Raw genomic sequence first — 14,298 nt, forward strand, 5'->3', positions numbered from 1 at the left:
TGGCCCCATTCATTACTTTAATGTTATGTTTTAGCTGTATATGAATATGTATGGGGTGCTGGTGAAATGAGAACATTTCTAGGAATAGCATATGGGACAAATCGTCCCCCACCTGTCCTTCCCTCCGGTATCCATACAAGTGGGTTGGGTTGACTGCATCCTCTAGACAGCTACCTACACATAGATATACATTGCATGGTACATACTTAGTTACGTCTGTGTACACACACACACACACACACACACACGAATCCAAATGGCAACGTTCCACACTTTCTGTTCCACACTTGTTGCTACCAAATGACAATTTACAATAGTGGGGTTTGTAATCCAAGCACTTGGGAGGTGGGGGCAAGCGATTAGGAGCTCAAGGACAACCTGGGTCTCAGCGTACCTCAAGAGAGGGAGGGAGGGAAAGAGAAAGGGAGGACAGAGAACAGTGGGAGAGTAGAAAAGAGGAGGGGAGGAACCAAGGGGGAGGGGAGAAGGAGACTGAGAAAGAAGAGGGAGGCTCCTGAAGGTAGCTGGTCCCCACCCTGCGCCCGTGGGAACGGCCCCGCCCGCCTCTGTGACGTCATCCGGAACCCGACGAGGCGGGGCCGCGGGTCCAGGCGGCTGGAGGGTCCTCGCAGAGTCGTGATGAGCGAGGGCAGCGCGGGCGACCCGGGCCATGGCTCCAGCCGACAGCGAGCGGTACACCCAGGTAGGTCGCGGCGGGACCAGGCGTGCGGGGCGGCAGGGTGGCCGTCCTGGTCCTCCGCGGGCCACCGCTGCGGGGAAAGCGGTGGGCAGCGGACATGCCCGGAGAGGAGGCTCCCCTTTCCCTGCCTGCCGAGCTGGGGAGGCAGTCCCCACTTTCTACGCGACCACTCTCGGACCCAGGACAGCCTCTAGATCGCCATGAGGTTATCTCTTCTGTGAAGAGATTGTGACAACCTGCCTGCCCCAGAGGCTGGCTCCTAGATAATTCCCTTTATACCCACTTGGGAAGCCATTCTGTCTCTGGTCTTTATTGCTGTGTGAATTTTGCCAAGTGCCTTGCTCTCTCTGAGCCTCAGATTGACTGACGAACAGTAGGATTTTAATAAATGCCCAGCACAGCCCCGATCATAGCGAGGCAACCGTCGATGGCAGCCTATTGAACAGAGGAAAATTTTCTTTCTAGTTGTGTTTAATAGACAGTCCCGAGCTTTTACAGAAATGTGTAAAGACACCGCCCAGTAGATATAACAGAGCTGCCAACCTCCCTCAGGCAGGCTTCCTTGTAGTTTGTATTTATTTTGTTTCTGCCCTGAGCCAGAACTCACACTGTTAACGTGCAGTCTGAGTTTCAGTGAGATTGGATCTACCAAGGCAAAAGTTCAGCGAGAGGGCACCGGGCTCTTCAGCTGCCAGGAGAAAGACCCCATCCTGGGGCAGTGCTCTGGAAGCAGAAAAAAAAAACCAGGCGAAGCGCTATGATAGTCCCCCCAGTCGAAGCGCTATGATAGTGCCCCCAGTCCCTTGCTCAGCCCTAACACTGCTGATGTCTGCTCATTTCAGCCCTCAGTCACAGCCAGAGGCCTAGAGTCTCCCAGTGAGGGGCTGGGGGCGTGTCTCCTGCAGAGTTTCCCAGCTGTCCCAGGATCCCCTGCAGCTCTGTGAAAGCCAGTGTCTTTCTGGTTGGCTTCCACTGATCTTCCTTTTATTCCAGCTCCGTCTCACTGTCCCAGCCTCACTTTGGGACTTTGCTGAGAGTTGAAGGGCCACTCTAAGCGTCCCTGGGCCCCTATAACTGAGCCGTCTCCCCATCTCCCTAGATATCTGCACGTTTTTGTTTTGAGGTAGATCGCAGAGCCTTACCTATGTGACGCTCTTCCTTGGAACCACATTCCCTAGTCCTTTTACTTTTTAAAAGTTTTTTTTTTTTTTTTTTTTTTTTTTTTTTTGCTTGTTCGTTTTTGTGTTTCAGATTAACTTTCTGTAATCCCGACTGTGCCACTACCTCTGGTTTTCTTTTCTCTTCTTTCTTTCTTTCTTTTCTTCCTTCCTTCCTTCCTTCCTTCCTTCCTTCCTTCCTTCCTTCCTTCCTTCCTTTCTTTCTTTCTTTCTTTCTTTCTTTCTTTCTTTTTAAATTTTGAGACATTGTCTTGCTGTGCTGGCCAGGCTGGCCTTCTACTTACAATCTGACCTGCCCGGGTGCCCTGGGATACAGGTGCATACTATCTGCCCCAGGCAGGCGCTGTGTTCTGGTCTCTTAATCTAGCAGCATGAGGTAGGGCCTGTTTGGAAATGGACCCCCAGCATTACCGTGCTCTGTAGACGAGCAGTGGTCCTGTGCTAGGCCACAGTGTGTGCAGTCAGGAGTAAACCCTCTGGGGTCGCTGCTCCCTGAGTCTGCTACGGTAAGGCTGTAGTCAAGGGGAACCTGGCTTTGCAGTTGCCTGCACCTTTGTACCTGGAGGATCCTTTCCACCATGGCTTGATCAACAGGACGACTCTGTTGGCAGGGCCTCTCTTCCTCTCTATCTGGGCCTTCTCGGGACAGCTTGGACTTCCCCACAACATGGGCTCATATCCTTCCCAGAGCAGATGACTCCAAGAGAGCAGGCTGGACGCTATAGTGTCCTGTGGCCCATTCTTGAAGTCAGTGCCATATTTCTGCAGCTGCTCCTTGGTCATCGAGGGTCACCTTGACCAGTGCACAGGGTGCTGCTGGGCTTGGATGTGAGCACCCAGACATCGGGAGTGTAGCTCTCTGGGGCCATTCTTGGATCAGCGCTGAGAAACCTTGTCATTTATGTCTGTGCTTTCTTGTGCTACGGGGCTCCTGGAAGGTGGCCTCAGTGTCTGGCACACTCTGGCAATAGTATTCGTGTGGAAGTTCCTCTCCACTGGTTTCTGTTTTGATGCCGGTTCCTCCCAGATCCACCCAATAATAACTGTTCTGCTCCAGCCTGTCTATCCACCTTGGGGACCATAACCTTAAATAAGGTACATACATCTCTTCCTTCAGTGTCACCACTTCCCAGAATTTCTCTTTGCTTGCCTCCCGCAGGCTGGAATCTGTCTTCACCATGTACTCCTGAGGCGCCCTGGCCTCTCCTGAGGGGGAGGGATTCTTCCTCCCTCTGGCTTAATTTTTTTTTCAAATAGTCTGTTATGTAGCTCAGGCGTGGCGTGCCTGAGACTCACCAAGTAGCCCAGGCTGAGCTGGAACTTACGGTCTTCCTGCCTCTGCTCCCTGAGTACTGGGATGGCAGGTGTGTTCTCAAATGTCTTGCTGATTTTCACTGTGTATGTGTGCAGCCCTGGAGTCGAACTCAGGGCCTCGCAGGTACTTGATCCCTGAGCCTCTCACCCTCAGCCGGGCTTTGGGATAAACACACTTGGCTCAACCCTCTGTTTCTCAGAGCTGGGCTCATGCAAATGTATGCAGATTGCCTCCTTCTTGAGGCTTCTTCTCTACTTTCCTAAGGTGGGGATTCTGACAGGAGTACAACCCAAGGCCCTGTCCAGTCCGCTGGAGAGGAGGAAGGCTCCCAGCAAAGCTTCCACTGGCAGCATCTTCCCAGCCTTCCCTGCAGTCATGGCCACACCTCCTTTCCCAGAGTCTCTCACAGGGTCCTAGGCACACTTAGATGCTCCATTCACTAGGTGCCTCCCCCCACCTCATTTCCAGACTTCCCTCCCACCCTCTTTCCCTCTGCTCTTTCCCTTCTTCCCTTCCCCCTCTCCTTTCCTCCTCTCCTGCAAGGAACATTTAATATTCTTTTCTCTCAAACACTGTAAAACTCTTGTTGTGACAAGAAATCAAAATATTTTTTATCTCCCCCCTGAAACATTTATGCAAATGTCTTCATTCCCTCTTCAACTGGCTTAAACTTGTGTATGCAAAAGTCCTGCTGGGTTATCAGAAGTTATTGTTTTGTTTGTTTTGTATGTGTTTGAGACAGGGCCATGTATGTCATTTTGTGTACGTTATCCCTGGCTGTCCTGGAACTCACTATGTAGACAAGGCTGGCTTTGAACTCACAGAAGACCTCTGCCTTCCAGTTGCTAAGAGTAAAGGTGTGTGGCACCACTTCCAGCTTTGCTAAAAGAGTTTAAGTGACTTCCATTGTTCATTTCCTTTGCATAGATTCCTTGAAAACTAGGCAGTCTCGAAAGACTCTGAGGTCCAGTCCCAGGCAATGGGGGTGGAGTGGGGGTGGAGGGTAGGGGGTGAGAGGGTGGGCCAGGAAAGGGAAATGGAATCACCACCTGTGTTAGAATAAAAACAAAGTGCACTTCCTGTCCTGTGTGCTTGCTCCCGAAATTTGGGTCTTCGTGCACCCTTTTCACACAAGAATCATCTTGTTAACCTACTGTGCCCCTCTCTGTGAGACTGAGATTATTCGTCTCTAACTTTCCCTCTCCCCACTTTGCCTCTCTCCCTCTTCTCTTTGCTTCACGGAGGTTTGGTTCATACAGGTTCACACAGGTTCATCACACAGGTTAACACAGGTTCACACAGGTTCACACAGGTTCAGCTGTTTGTTGTTCATGGGGTGGAGTGATGCAAAGTATCAACCCCTCATGGGAACCCACCCTGCATGCTCCTCCTCCTTCCTCAGTGACAACCCACCCTGCATGCTCCTCCCCCTTCCTCAGTGACAACCCACCCTGCATGCTCCTCCCCCTTCCTCAGTGACAACCCACCCTGCATGCTCCTCTCCCTTCCTCAGTGACAACCCACCCTGCATGCTCCTCCTCCTTCCTCAGTGACAACCCACCCTGCATGCTCCTCTTTTTTCCTCAGTAAGAACCCACCCTGCATGCTCCTCCTCCTTCCTCAGTGAGACCTCACCCTGCATGCTCCTCCCCCTTCCTCAGTGAGACCTCACCCTGCATGCTCCTCCCCCTTCCTCAGTGAGGACCCACCCTGCATGCTCCTCTTTTTTCCTCAGTAAGAACCCACCCTGCATGCTCCTCCCCTTCCTCAGTGAGAACCCACCCTGCATGCTCCTCCCCCTTCCTCATTAAGAACCCACTCTGCATGCTCCTCCCCTTCCTCAGTGACAACCCACCCTGCATGCTCCTCCCCTTCCTCAGTGACAACCCACCCTGCATGCTCCTCCTCCTTCCTCAGTGAGACCTCACCCTGCATGCTCCTCCCCTTCCTCAGTGACAACCCACCCTGCATGCTCCTCCTCCCCCTTCCTCAGTGACAACCCACCCTGCATGCTCCTCCTCCTTCCTCAGTGAGACCTCACCCTGCATGCTCCTCCCCCTTCCTCAGTGAGACCTCACCCTGCATGCTCCTCCCCCTTCCTCAGTGAGGACCCACCCTGCATGCTCCTCCCCTTCCTCAGTGAGAACCCACCCTGCATGCTCCTCCTTTTTCCTCAGTGAGAACCCACCCTGCATGCTCCTCCTTTTTCCTCAGTAAGAACCCACTCTGCATGCTCCTCCCCTTCCTCAGTGACAACCCACCCTGCATGCTCCTCCCCCTTCCTCAGTGAGAACCCACTCTGCATGCTCCTCCCCCTTCCTCATTAAGAACCCACTCTGCATGCTCCTCCCCTTCCTCAGTGACAACCCACCCTGCATGCTCCTCCCCTTCCTCAGTGACAACCCACCCTGCATGCTCCTCCTCCTTCCTCAGTGAGACCCCACTTTGCATGCTCCTCCCCTTCCTCAGTGAAAACCCACTCTGCATGCTCCTCCCCCTTCCTCATTAAGAACCCACTCTGCATGCTCCTCCCCTTCCTCAGTGACAACCCACCCTGCATGCTCCTCCCCTTCCTCAGTGACAACCCACCCTGCATGCTCCTCCTCCCCCTTCCTCAGTGACAACCCACCCTGCATGCTCCTCCCCCTTCCTCAGTGACAACCCACCCTGCATGCTCCTCCCCCTTCCTCAGTGAGAACCCACCCTGCATGCTCCTCCTCCTGCCTCAGTGAGACCTCACCCTGCATGCTCCTCCCCCTTTCTCAGTAAGACCCCACTTCTGCATGCTCCTCCCCTTCCTCAGTGACAACCCACCCTGCATGCTCCTCCCCCTTCCTCAGTGAGACCCCACTCTGCACACTCAGGAGATTAAGGAGAAAGCGCCTTAATGATAACTCGTATCCTACCCTGTGCTCAAAGAGGAGCTGGCTGGACCAAGTTTTAACTAACTTTGCCACCTCAGACACATGCTTTTCACATCTGCGGTCATCTTTAAACCTCTTCCATTCCAGTCCCAGGTCACACTGAAAAATTTCAACAGAGACCGGAGACTGCAAGTCTCGCCACTTGGTCAGATGGGAGATTTATACAGTAAAGATATTATTCGAATTATTTTTTAATAGTATTTCTTAGCAACCGGTGTTCTTTTTGAATGTTTGTTACCCAAGTTCCTCTTGCCTACCTGGCAGGAATGTGCTTCTCCTAACTTAATGGCAGACCAGGACTTAGAGATGGCTGCCTACCTGCTGTGCCCTTGAGCTGCCCCTTGATGCGGGAGTGGCCTAATAGCGGGTAGTTAGTCCTTTTGTTATGGGAATGATGCCTAATTGGAGGTCTTCTTGGTGAACCACATTCGCAGAAACTTTCTCTGGAAACCCTAAACTTCAACTGTGGTGCAAAAGTCTTCTTCCTACGGTAGCCTGGTTAGTGTACTGCTGATTTGCATTCTCGCTGGAGGCAGCGCTCCGCTCCTTCAGCTAAATTCTACTTTGTGTAACTTAATATTTTCTAAGCAAGTTAATTAGTAAATCCTTCATTGCACCAATTCAACTAGTTTCTCCTGCCTCAGGAGATGGTCTGACTCGTTTGCGCACCCCAAGGAGGCCCCGCCCCCATTCAATAGTCCCTCCCCTTCCTCAGCTTCCCCGCCCCCATTCAGTAGTCCCTCCCCTTCCTCAGCTTCCCCGCCCCCATTCAGTAGTCCCTCCCCTTCCTCAGCTTCCTGCAAACAGTCTGCTTCTACCCCTGCCTCTGGATCTCCTATCCAGACACTGATTTGAGGACTTAGTAGCTTTGTCTCAGCTTATCATTGGAGTTATGGTTATATGACCAGTGCTGCATCCTTTTCATGGGGAACTAATGTTCCATTGTCTGTGGGTCACATTTGGTGTGTGTAAACATCTACTCGTGGACATTGGGCTGGCTCAGTCCCTGAGCCCCCTGTGAGAAGAGTTGCTCAGTCTTCATGTGCACAGCTTTGCTGTTGTTGGAAAACCTTGCCCCACGGTTTTCCCTTTTATTTTGGATCTTAAAGTGTAGCCCTGTCTAGCCTTGAACCCACCACCCTCCGGCCTCTGTCCATCAGTGCTGACATTTGAGCTGTGTACTATGCCTGGCTACATCAGAGTTTCTTATATACTTGAAGACTCAAAGGTGCAGGGTGACGTTCTGCTTAGGTGACAAAGCCACATAGCTCTGGAGAACAGTGAGGCACATCAAGGTCCTGTGAGCTGTGCTAACAGGCCAGGCAGGGCACCCAGCTTCTCAGGGCAGGTTCCCTCTTGAAATTTCTATCAACACCCATCAAACAAAGGTGAATTTCTTCTAGCCTCCTAGAAAGGCAGTGGAGATTAAAGTCAACTTCTGTCTTAGGGCTAATAGATTCTAGTTTTCAGGATGGCTCTTGGGTGGGCAAGAGAGGTTCTGTGTGTATGCCTTGCCTAGGAGCTGGAACATGAGATTCTGAAGCATGTTTTGGGATTTTGTCCCAGAGCCCTGATAACACTGGGCACTTTTATTTGGTCTTTGTAACCATAACAGCCAAGGGTTTGTGACAGGCCCATTGTGCCTGGACCTCTGCATATACAACACCAGGTATTTGCATGAGCTTAAAACTATTCTTTTTGTCTATTTGACAAGTCTACTCCACCACAATAGCTATGAAGACATGTAGCTATTTATGTCTTCCTTTATCTGCTTAGCCCTTCATCCGGTGAGTGACCCACCACCCTTCTGGGCATCTGGGGAAGGTAGAGTGCTCTGGTCCAGACTGGAGATCACTTGAGCCTTTTTCAGTCAGGTTCTCTTGGGGACTGGTTCTCTTGAGTTATTTTTGCCTCTCTGTCTGGAGGAGCCCAGCTCTGCCCAGCAACGGGAACCCAGCTTAGAGATGGCTATCTTTGTTTTTTTCAGGAAGTGAGAACTTGGGAGAGATAAAAGGGGGAAATAGCTCTGCAGGGCTGTAAGCCCCTGCCATCTGTTAAGAAGAGTTTGGGCCTAGGACCACCCAGTCAAACTGGGCTGTGTACTTGAGGTACCTTCCCAGAAGTAGTAGGAGGGAGACTGGCCAGCCCTATCAGGAAAGCCCTTGGAATGGTCCCTAGGGAGCCAGCCTGCCAGAGACAGGGCACCGAGCTCCAGCTCAGCTCAGTCAGTCACTGTGGGAAGGATGCAGTGAAGGGAAGGAAGGGAGGAAAATCCAAGGGAATCCAGCTGCTGGGGAAGGACTGACAGAAAGGTGGAGGTGGTGTGTGTCTGTCTGTCTGTGTGTTTTGTATATGTATGTGTGTGTTCGCGTGTATGTGTCTGTGTGCGTTTGTGTGTATGTGTATGTCTCTTTGTGTATGTGTGTGTGTATGTGTGTGTGACAGTACCAGCCCAGATGGGACAGGGCCTCTGAAGTAACTCTAAGCTGATGAAGGGTGATATAAAGAATGTTTGGGCCTTTACTGACAAGGCAAAGGGAAGGGACCTTCAGAGAGGGGACTAGAAGGGCAGAGGGCAGGAAAGCTAAGCCTGGTGGGTGACTTGGGTTTGATTTCTGGGGTCCACACGGTAGAAGGGGAGGACTCTCAAAAGTCAGCTGCTAGCTTCTCTCCACACGCCACATGCCTGTGCTCCCTGGTACACCCTCTGTACACACAATAGGGAAATGTAATTTTAGAAACCAAACTTAAACAAAATAGGCCAAGAGTACCCGTGGCCAGTCAGCAGGGGGTGGGGGGGGAGGAAGAAGGGAGTACTAAGGCTTTAGGCTATCCTTGTCTGCATAGGGAGGCTCTGTCTGGAACAAAGAGGGAGTAGGGACAGTGGGAGGGAAGAGGGAGGAAAGGAGGACCAAGGAACCTGAGAAGAGAAAGGACACTCCTCCCCCCACATGCACACACCTGGCTCTGTTTTCTGTCCCTCACTGACCTCCAGGTTGAGAAGTACCACATGTGGGGTTGGTAGAACTGTGGCTACTTGGGTGCTGGAGAGGTGACTCGGTGGTTAAGAGCACTGATTGAGCTTGTGGAGGTTCTAGGTTCAGCACTCACACCGCAGCTCAGCACTCCCTGTAACCCCAGTTACAGGAGATCCAACATTCCCACACAGACATGCAAGCAAAGCACCAACACACACACACACACACACAGGATTATTGAGTAGGGGGAAAAGCTCTGTCTACTGAATGAGGCTCTAAGTTCAGCATCCTGTGACCTAAGGAAGAGCAAGAACCTCTTAGTTGTATTTTATTCCAGTGTGGCCTTCCAAAACCTACTCCATCTGGGGACACAGATCTGTGATAAGTCTCCAGGCCAGCATGGGCTTCCTCTAAACTTGGAAGCCCCTGCATTGTATCCATGGTGACTGCTGAGGTGGGGGCAGGGCCAACCTCTCCCACCTGCACTGGACTTTCCAGTCAGTAGCCCCGATAACTTAACTTCGCTCTTTACTGGTTTTGCATCTCTTCTGTGGTGGACACCAAGATCCTACTGTACCTGCGTTTAAGGTCCCCGAGGGTCTAAAGGACCCAGCCCCTGGTTGCCCACTGAGCAACATGGAGGCCTCAGTGACAGTGGACAGCCCCTGGTATGTTTGAAGAGGCCTCAGGGAGATCTTAGAGGAACAGGGGTGGCCCAGGTTCAGGCAAGCCGGAGCCTGCTCATGCAGACTCTGCATTTGCCTGTGGAGTCTGCAATGTTAACTTTCCCAGGTCCTTTCAGAAACTCAGTGAACTAAGGGTCTGCCCTGGTAGTTTTTATTGTCAACGTGGCACAACCCAAACCACCTGGGAAGAAGGAACCTCAGCCGAGAGACTGTGTGCATCAGATTGGCCTGTGGCCATGTCTGAGAGACGTTATCAGTACTGGTAGTGGCTGTGAGAGGGCCCAGACACCGTGAGGCAGGTGCCTATAGCATGTGGCCCGGATAAAACCCGCCCGGCTAAGGAAAGCAGGATGAGCATGGGCCAGAGAGGAAGCCAGGAAACAGTGGTCCTCCCTGCCTGCTTCGGTTCCTGCCCTGACTGCCCTCACTGGTGGTTTTTGTTACCTGGAAATGTAATCCAGCCCAGCCCTTTCCTACTTGAGTAGCTTTTGGTTGTGGTATTTAGTCACAGCAACAGAAAGCAAACCAGGAATCTTAGTTTTACTTCTGTGGAAACTGAGGCACAGAGAAAGTACTTGACAAGCCATTTGTGGTGGCTTATCCTGGAGGGTCTGTGTGTTGGAGGCTTAGTTCACAGAGTGCTGGTAGTGGTAGATGTGGTGGTCTATACCTGTAATCCTAGCAGCTGGAGGGTGGGGCCTGGAGGATTGAAGTTCAAGGCCAACCTCTGCTATGTATTGAGTTTGAGACCAGTTGGGGTTACATGAGATCCTGTCCTCCCCTCCCCAAAAGAAAACAGAAAAAGATGGGACTTAATGACCAAAGAGACTGTGGAATCCCAGACTCCTTTCTGACTTCCATTGATTTCCTGCCAGGCAGCGCTGCCTCCAGGAGCAGACCCGGGGCCTCACCCAAGCTTAGCCTGTCAGGCACCTTGAACTTCCACAATGGTATGCAAAGTCAACCTACCTGTGAAGAGTCAGTGGCTTTTGTATTTTATTACAAATCCATTGGTGAAAACCAGAGCAGGGCACTATGGCCACCCAGCAGCAGATAAATTCCCAAGGCCACATTTCCACGTGTCTGTCTAAGGGACATTTGACAGGTGCCAGACCACTGCCGTGGTTGGGGTATGGAGTGAACATGTCCTGAGGTTTCCCCCTCATGGTTGAAGCATTGGCTCATTTTTGGGCTGAGTTATTAGCTGCAGAGGATGGGCATGAAAGACCCAGTGTGACCCAGCCCCTGTGAGACTCACCCGGGATCCAGTGTAAAAGCTTTCCATCTTGTGTGCTTCTGCAATGTGTGCATGCGCCCCAGAGGCTGCTGCTGCTGTGAAAATCAGTTACTTCTTTGCTCGTTCATTTGTTTGTTTGGTGTGTGTGTGTGTGTGTGTGTGTGTGTGTGTGTATTCATGCAGGTGTACATGCACATGGTGGTTAGAACCTTGGGTAAGGTTTCTCAGGTGCCATCCTTTTAAAATATTTTTAACACAGTATCTCTTACTGGCCTAGAATCTACCAAGTAGCAAAGCAAACAGGCTAAAGGCTAGCTCCAGGGATCCACCTGCTTTTTTCTCCCAGTGCTCAGAATATAAAGACATGCAACTATGCCCAGCTTTTCCATGAGGATCCTGGGGGTTTTGAACTCAGGTCCCTATGCTTGCAAGGCAAGCACTTTACCAACAGAGCCATCTTTGCAGCCCTATTTGTTTATATATGAGAAAGGGCCTTTCCCAGACTGACTTCAAATTCTCAGTCCCTCTGCCTCAGCATCTGTCTTCTGACTCTTTTGAAGCCGTCTTGGTAGAGAGAGAAGACAGTCCACTAAGGACTAGTTGGCCCCTACCAAGAAGACACCTCCCGTGCACATTCCGGTTCATCTCATACACGACACTTAGCAATGAATAGTAAGTCCCAGCTGCCACCTGTTTTTGTGAATAAGCTTTTGTTAGAACACAGTTGTGACTGTCACTTGGAGATTTCTCCTGCTATGTGGGCAGCAGGGACTTGAGACACGTGAGTTTTTCCTCTGGTGTTTGTCTATAAACACTTTACATATGGGAACCGACTGATTTCAGGACAGCTGTCCCCGATGTAGGTAGGAAGACTAAGGCGCAGGGTGGTCAGGATGCTTGCCTGCCTACACAGGTAGGAAGAGGAGCTGGGTTTCAGCACCAGGCAGGTGGCCAGGGAGGCGGGGCTCTGTCCTGCTTGTCTTGCACATCATTAGGCACACTGACTCATAGGAACTAGCCCATAACCAGCACATCGGACTCTCTGGCTTGACAGCGAGTTAATCCATGCACTTGGCCCAGTAGTACCTCTGATTAGCAAGTTAGTCACCAGCTCCTGAGGGCTGTTTGTTCATCTGGTTGTAAAGTGTGGGATCCAGCCCCACTGGGCTCTTGACACCCGCTGTGACTCAGGTGGGTCCTCCTACCCTGCTGTCCAGGCATCTGGCAGGCTTCTCCACACTTCCCTCGGCTCTGGGCTACAGGCAAGAAGGCTCTTCCACAATATCCGCTATAGCACCAGCCACAGGTAGTTTAGACGTGTGACCAAATGAAAACAGCCTTTCCTCGGTCACACCTCGCTTGCTTAATGATCCCAGATACAGAACCTCTCCTCCCGGCTTGGGTTTCTGTTGATGAGACGAACCAAGAGCAAAATCAGCTTGGGAAGGAGAGGGTTTGTTTCAGCTTGTACCTTCAGGTTAGACTCCATCTCTGAGGGAAGTTAGGGCAGGAACTCCAGGCAGGAACCTGAAGAAAGGAACTGAAGCAGAGTCCATGGAGGAGTGCTGCTTCCTGGTTTGCCCCATGTGGTTTGCTCAGCCTGCTTTCTCATCAGGACCAAGATCACTTGCCCAGGGACAGTCCCACCCACAATGAGCCAGGACCTCCCACATCATTCATTAATCAAGAAAATGCCCTACACAGTTGCCTGTAGACCAATCTGATGGAGATCCCCTTTTTGATCTCTGAAGGGACCCGGCATCCACATCGTATACAGACCCATCCAAACAAACAAACAAACAAGAAAACCTCATACACAGATAAATCAATAAATCTAAAAAGTAAAGAAGATTCTCTTCTCATATTTGTCTAGGTTTATGGTACCATGTAGAGATGGTGGTAGCCAGTGATCCTGCTTAGACCCCAGTTAGGGAAGCATTTCTCTGGCACAAACCCTTTATCAGACAAAAGCAAATGTCTTCCCTGATACTCAAGGTCCTATGTGGCCTGGCTTGTCCCCTATGACCTACTGTCTTCCTGTTGACTCCCACTGATCTTTTTCTCAGGCTTGCGGAGCTCCACCTATCCCAGGGCCTTTGCACTTGCTGTGTGTTTGTTTTCTCTGATAGTCTTTCCCAGGATGGCCACATATCTGTTTCTCCCTCTTTCCCAACCTTCCGCAAATGTCACCTTCTCAGGTGCCAATCCTCCTTGACCATATGTTAGGGATGTTGTGATATTGTTCCCTTCCCAAAACAGGGCCATCAGGGTGTAGGCCTCCATGGGTGTCAATGCTTGTGGGTGTAAGGCTTATTTGTATAATAATATACATATTTTCATGCTCCTCCTTGGAGGAATGTTCTTAAGGTTAATGTCTCCATGATAATCAGAGACAGTGTGAGTCTAGGAGGTGAGGATGTGTCTAATGTCTCAGCAAAATGGTAAATGCTGTACTGTAATCTTCAGGACAGCCCTTAAGGCTGTGGGAAAGAACTCCAAAAACATGATCTCGAAAATAGTTTCTTCTTTCTTTCTTTCTTTTTTTTTTTTTAGTACAGAATAAAGTTTATTCAGGTCATGGGGGAGTTAAGAGGGTAGTAGAGACAGAGAGAGAGAAGAGAGAAATAAGAAGTAGAGGAGTAGAGGCCGGCTGTGAGCACATGCAGAGAGAGGGAGAAAGGGAAGAGGGAGAGCAAGGGGGCAAGAGAGAAGAGCGCAAGCCGTAAGTTCTTAACTATGTAAAATATAAGGAAGGGATTAAACTGAGGTCTTCAGATGCTGAGCCATCTTGATGGCCCATATATCACTTGATGGGTATCCTGTATATAGTAGCTTTTAAAGTAGAGTCTTTGAACTCTACAAACTTCTAGATGAAAGCCTTTGGAATCTGAAAATGTGTATATTTATCAGGCTTCCTTCCTCTAGTTAGCTTTCAGAATAACAGTGATGTCAAACCACAGGGAGTGGACAAGTGCCCAGGAACCAGTGTAAGCAGGCTAGGTAATCATTGTCTCCCTGTTGTGAGATTGTTTGAGGACAATAAATTGTGTTCCTAACAGACCAAAGTGCACTTCCATAAACTTGTCTGTGGAAAGAATCTGAAACCAGAACATCAAGTACAGTCCTGTTTACTGCCAGCTCCCCTCCCCCCGGGACTGAGGGCTCACACTTGTCATCTGAGGCCCAGAGAGGCTCAGGCTAAAGGATCTTAAATTTTAAACTAGCCTGGGCTACAAGTTAAGTTCTAAGTTAACCTGGGCTACAAACAGATACACTCTGA

The 14,298-nt window shown here is 50.6% G+C and overlaps 1 protein-coding gene across 1 annotated transcript in view; it reads left to right on the top strand.

The window, feature by feature from the left end:
• Nucleotides 1-591: 591 nt before the first annotated feature.
• Nucleotides 592-14,298, top strand: part of TMC7 (transmembrane channel like 7) — a gene marked incomplete at its 3' end in the record, with an annotated part of 50,421 nt that continues 36,714 nt past the window's right edge. Inside the window, exon 1 of the mRNA XM_080911375.1 lies at nucleotides 592-703. Coding sequence (XP_080767501.1) covers nucleotides 640-703 — 64 coding nt within the window. The 5' untranslated portion in view covers nucleotides 592-639. The remainder of the gene's footprint in view (nucleotides 704-14,298) is intronic.

Source organism: Micromys minutus, assembly GCF_963924665.1.
Source record: "Micromys minutus genome assembly, chromosome: 2".
Classification (NCBI taxonomy): domain Eukaryota; kingdom Metazoa; phylum Chordata; class Mammalia; order Rodentia; family Muridae; genus Micromys; species Micromys minutus.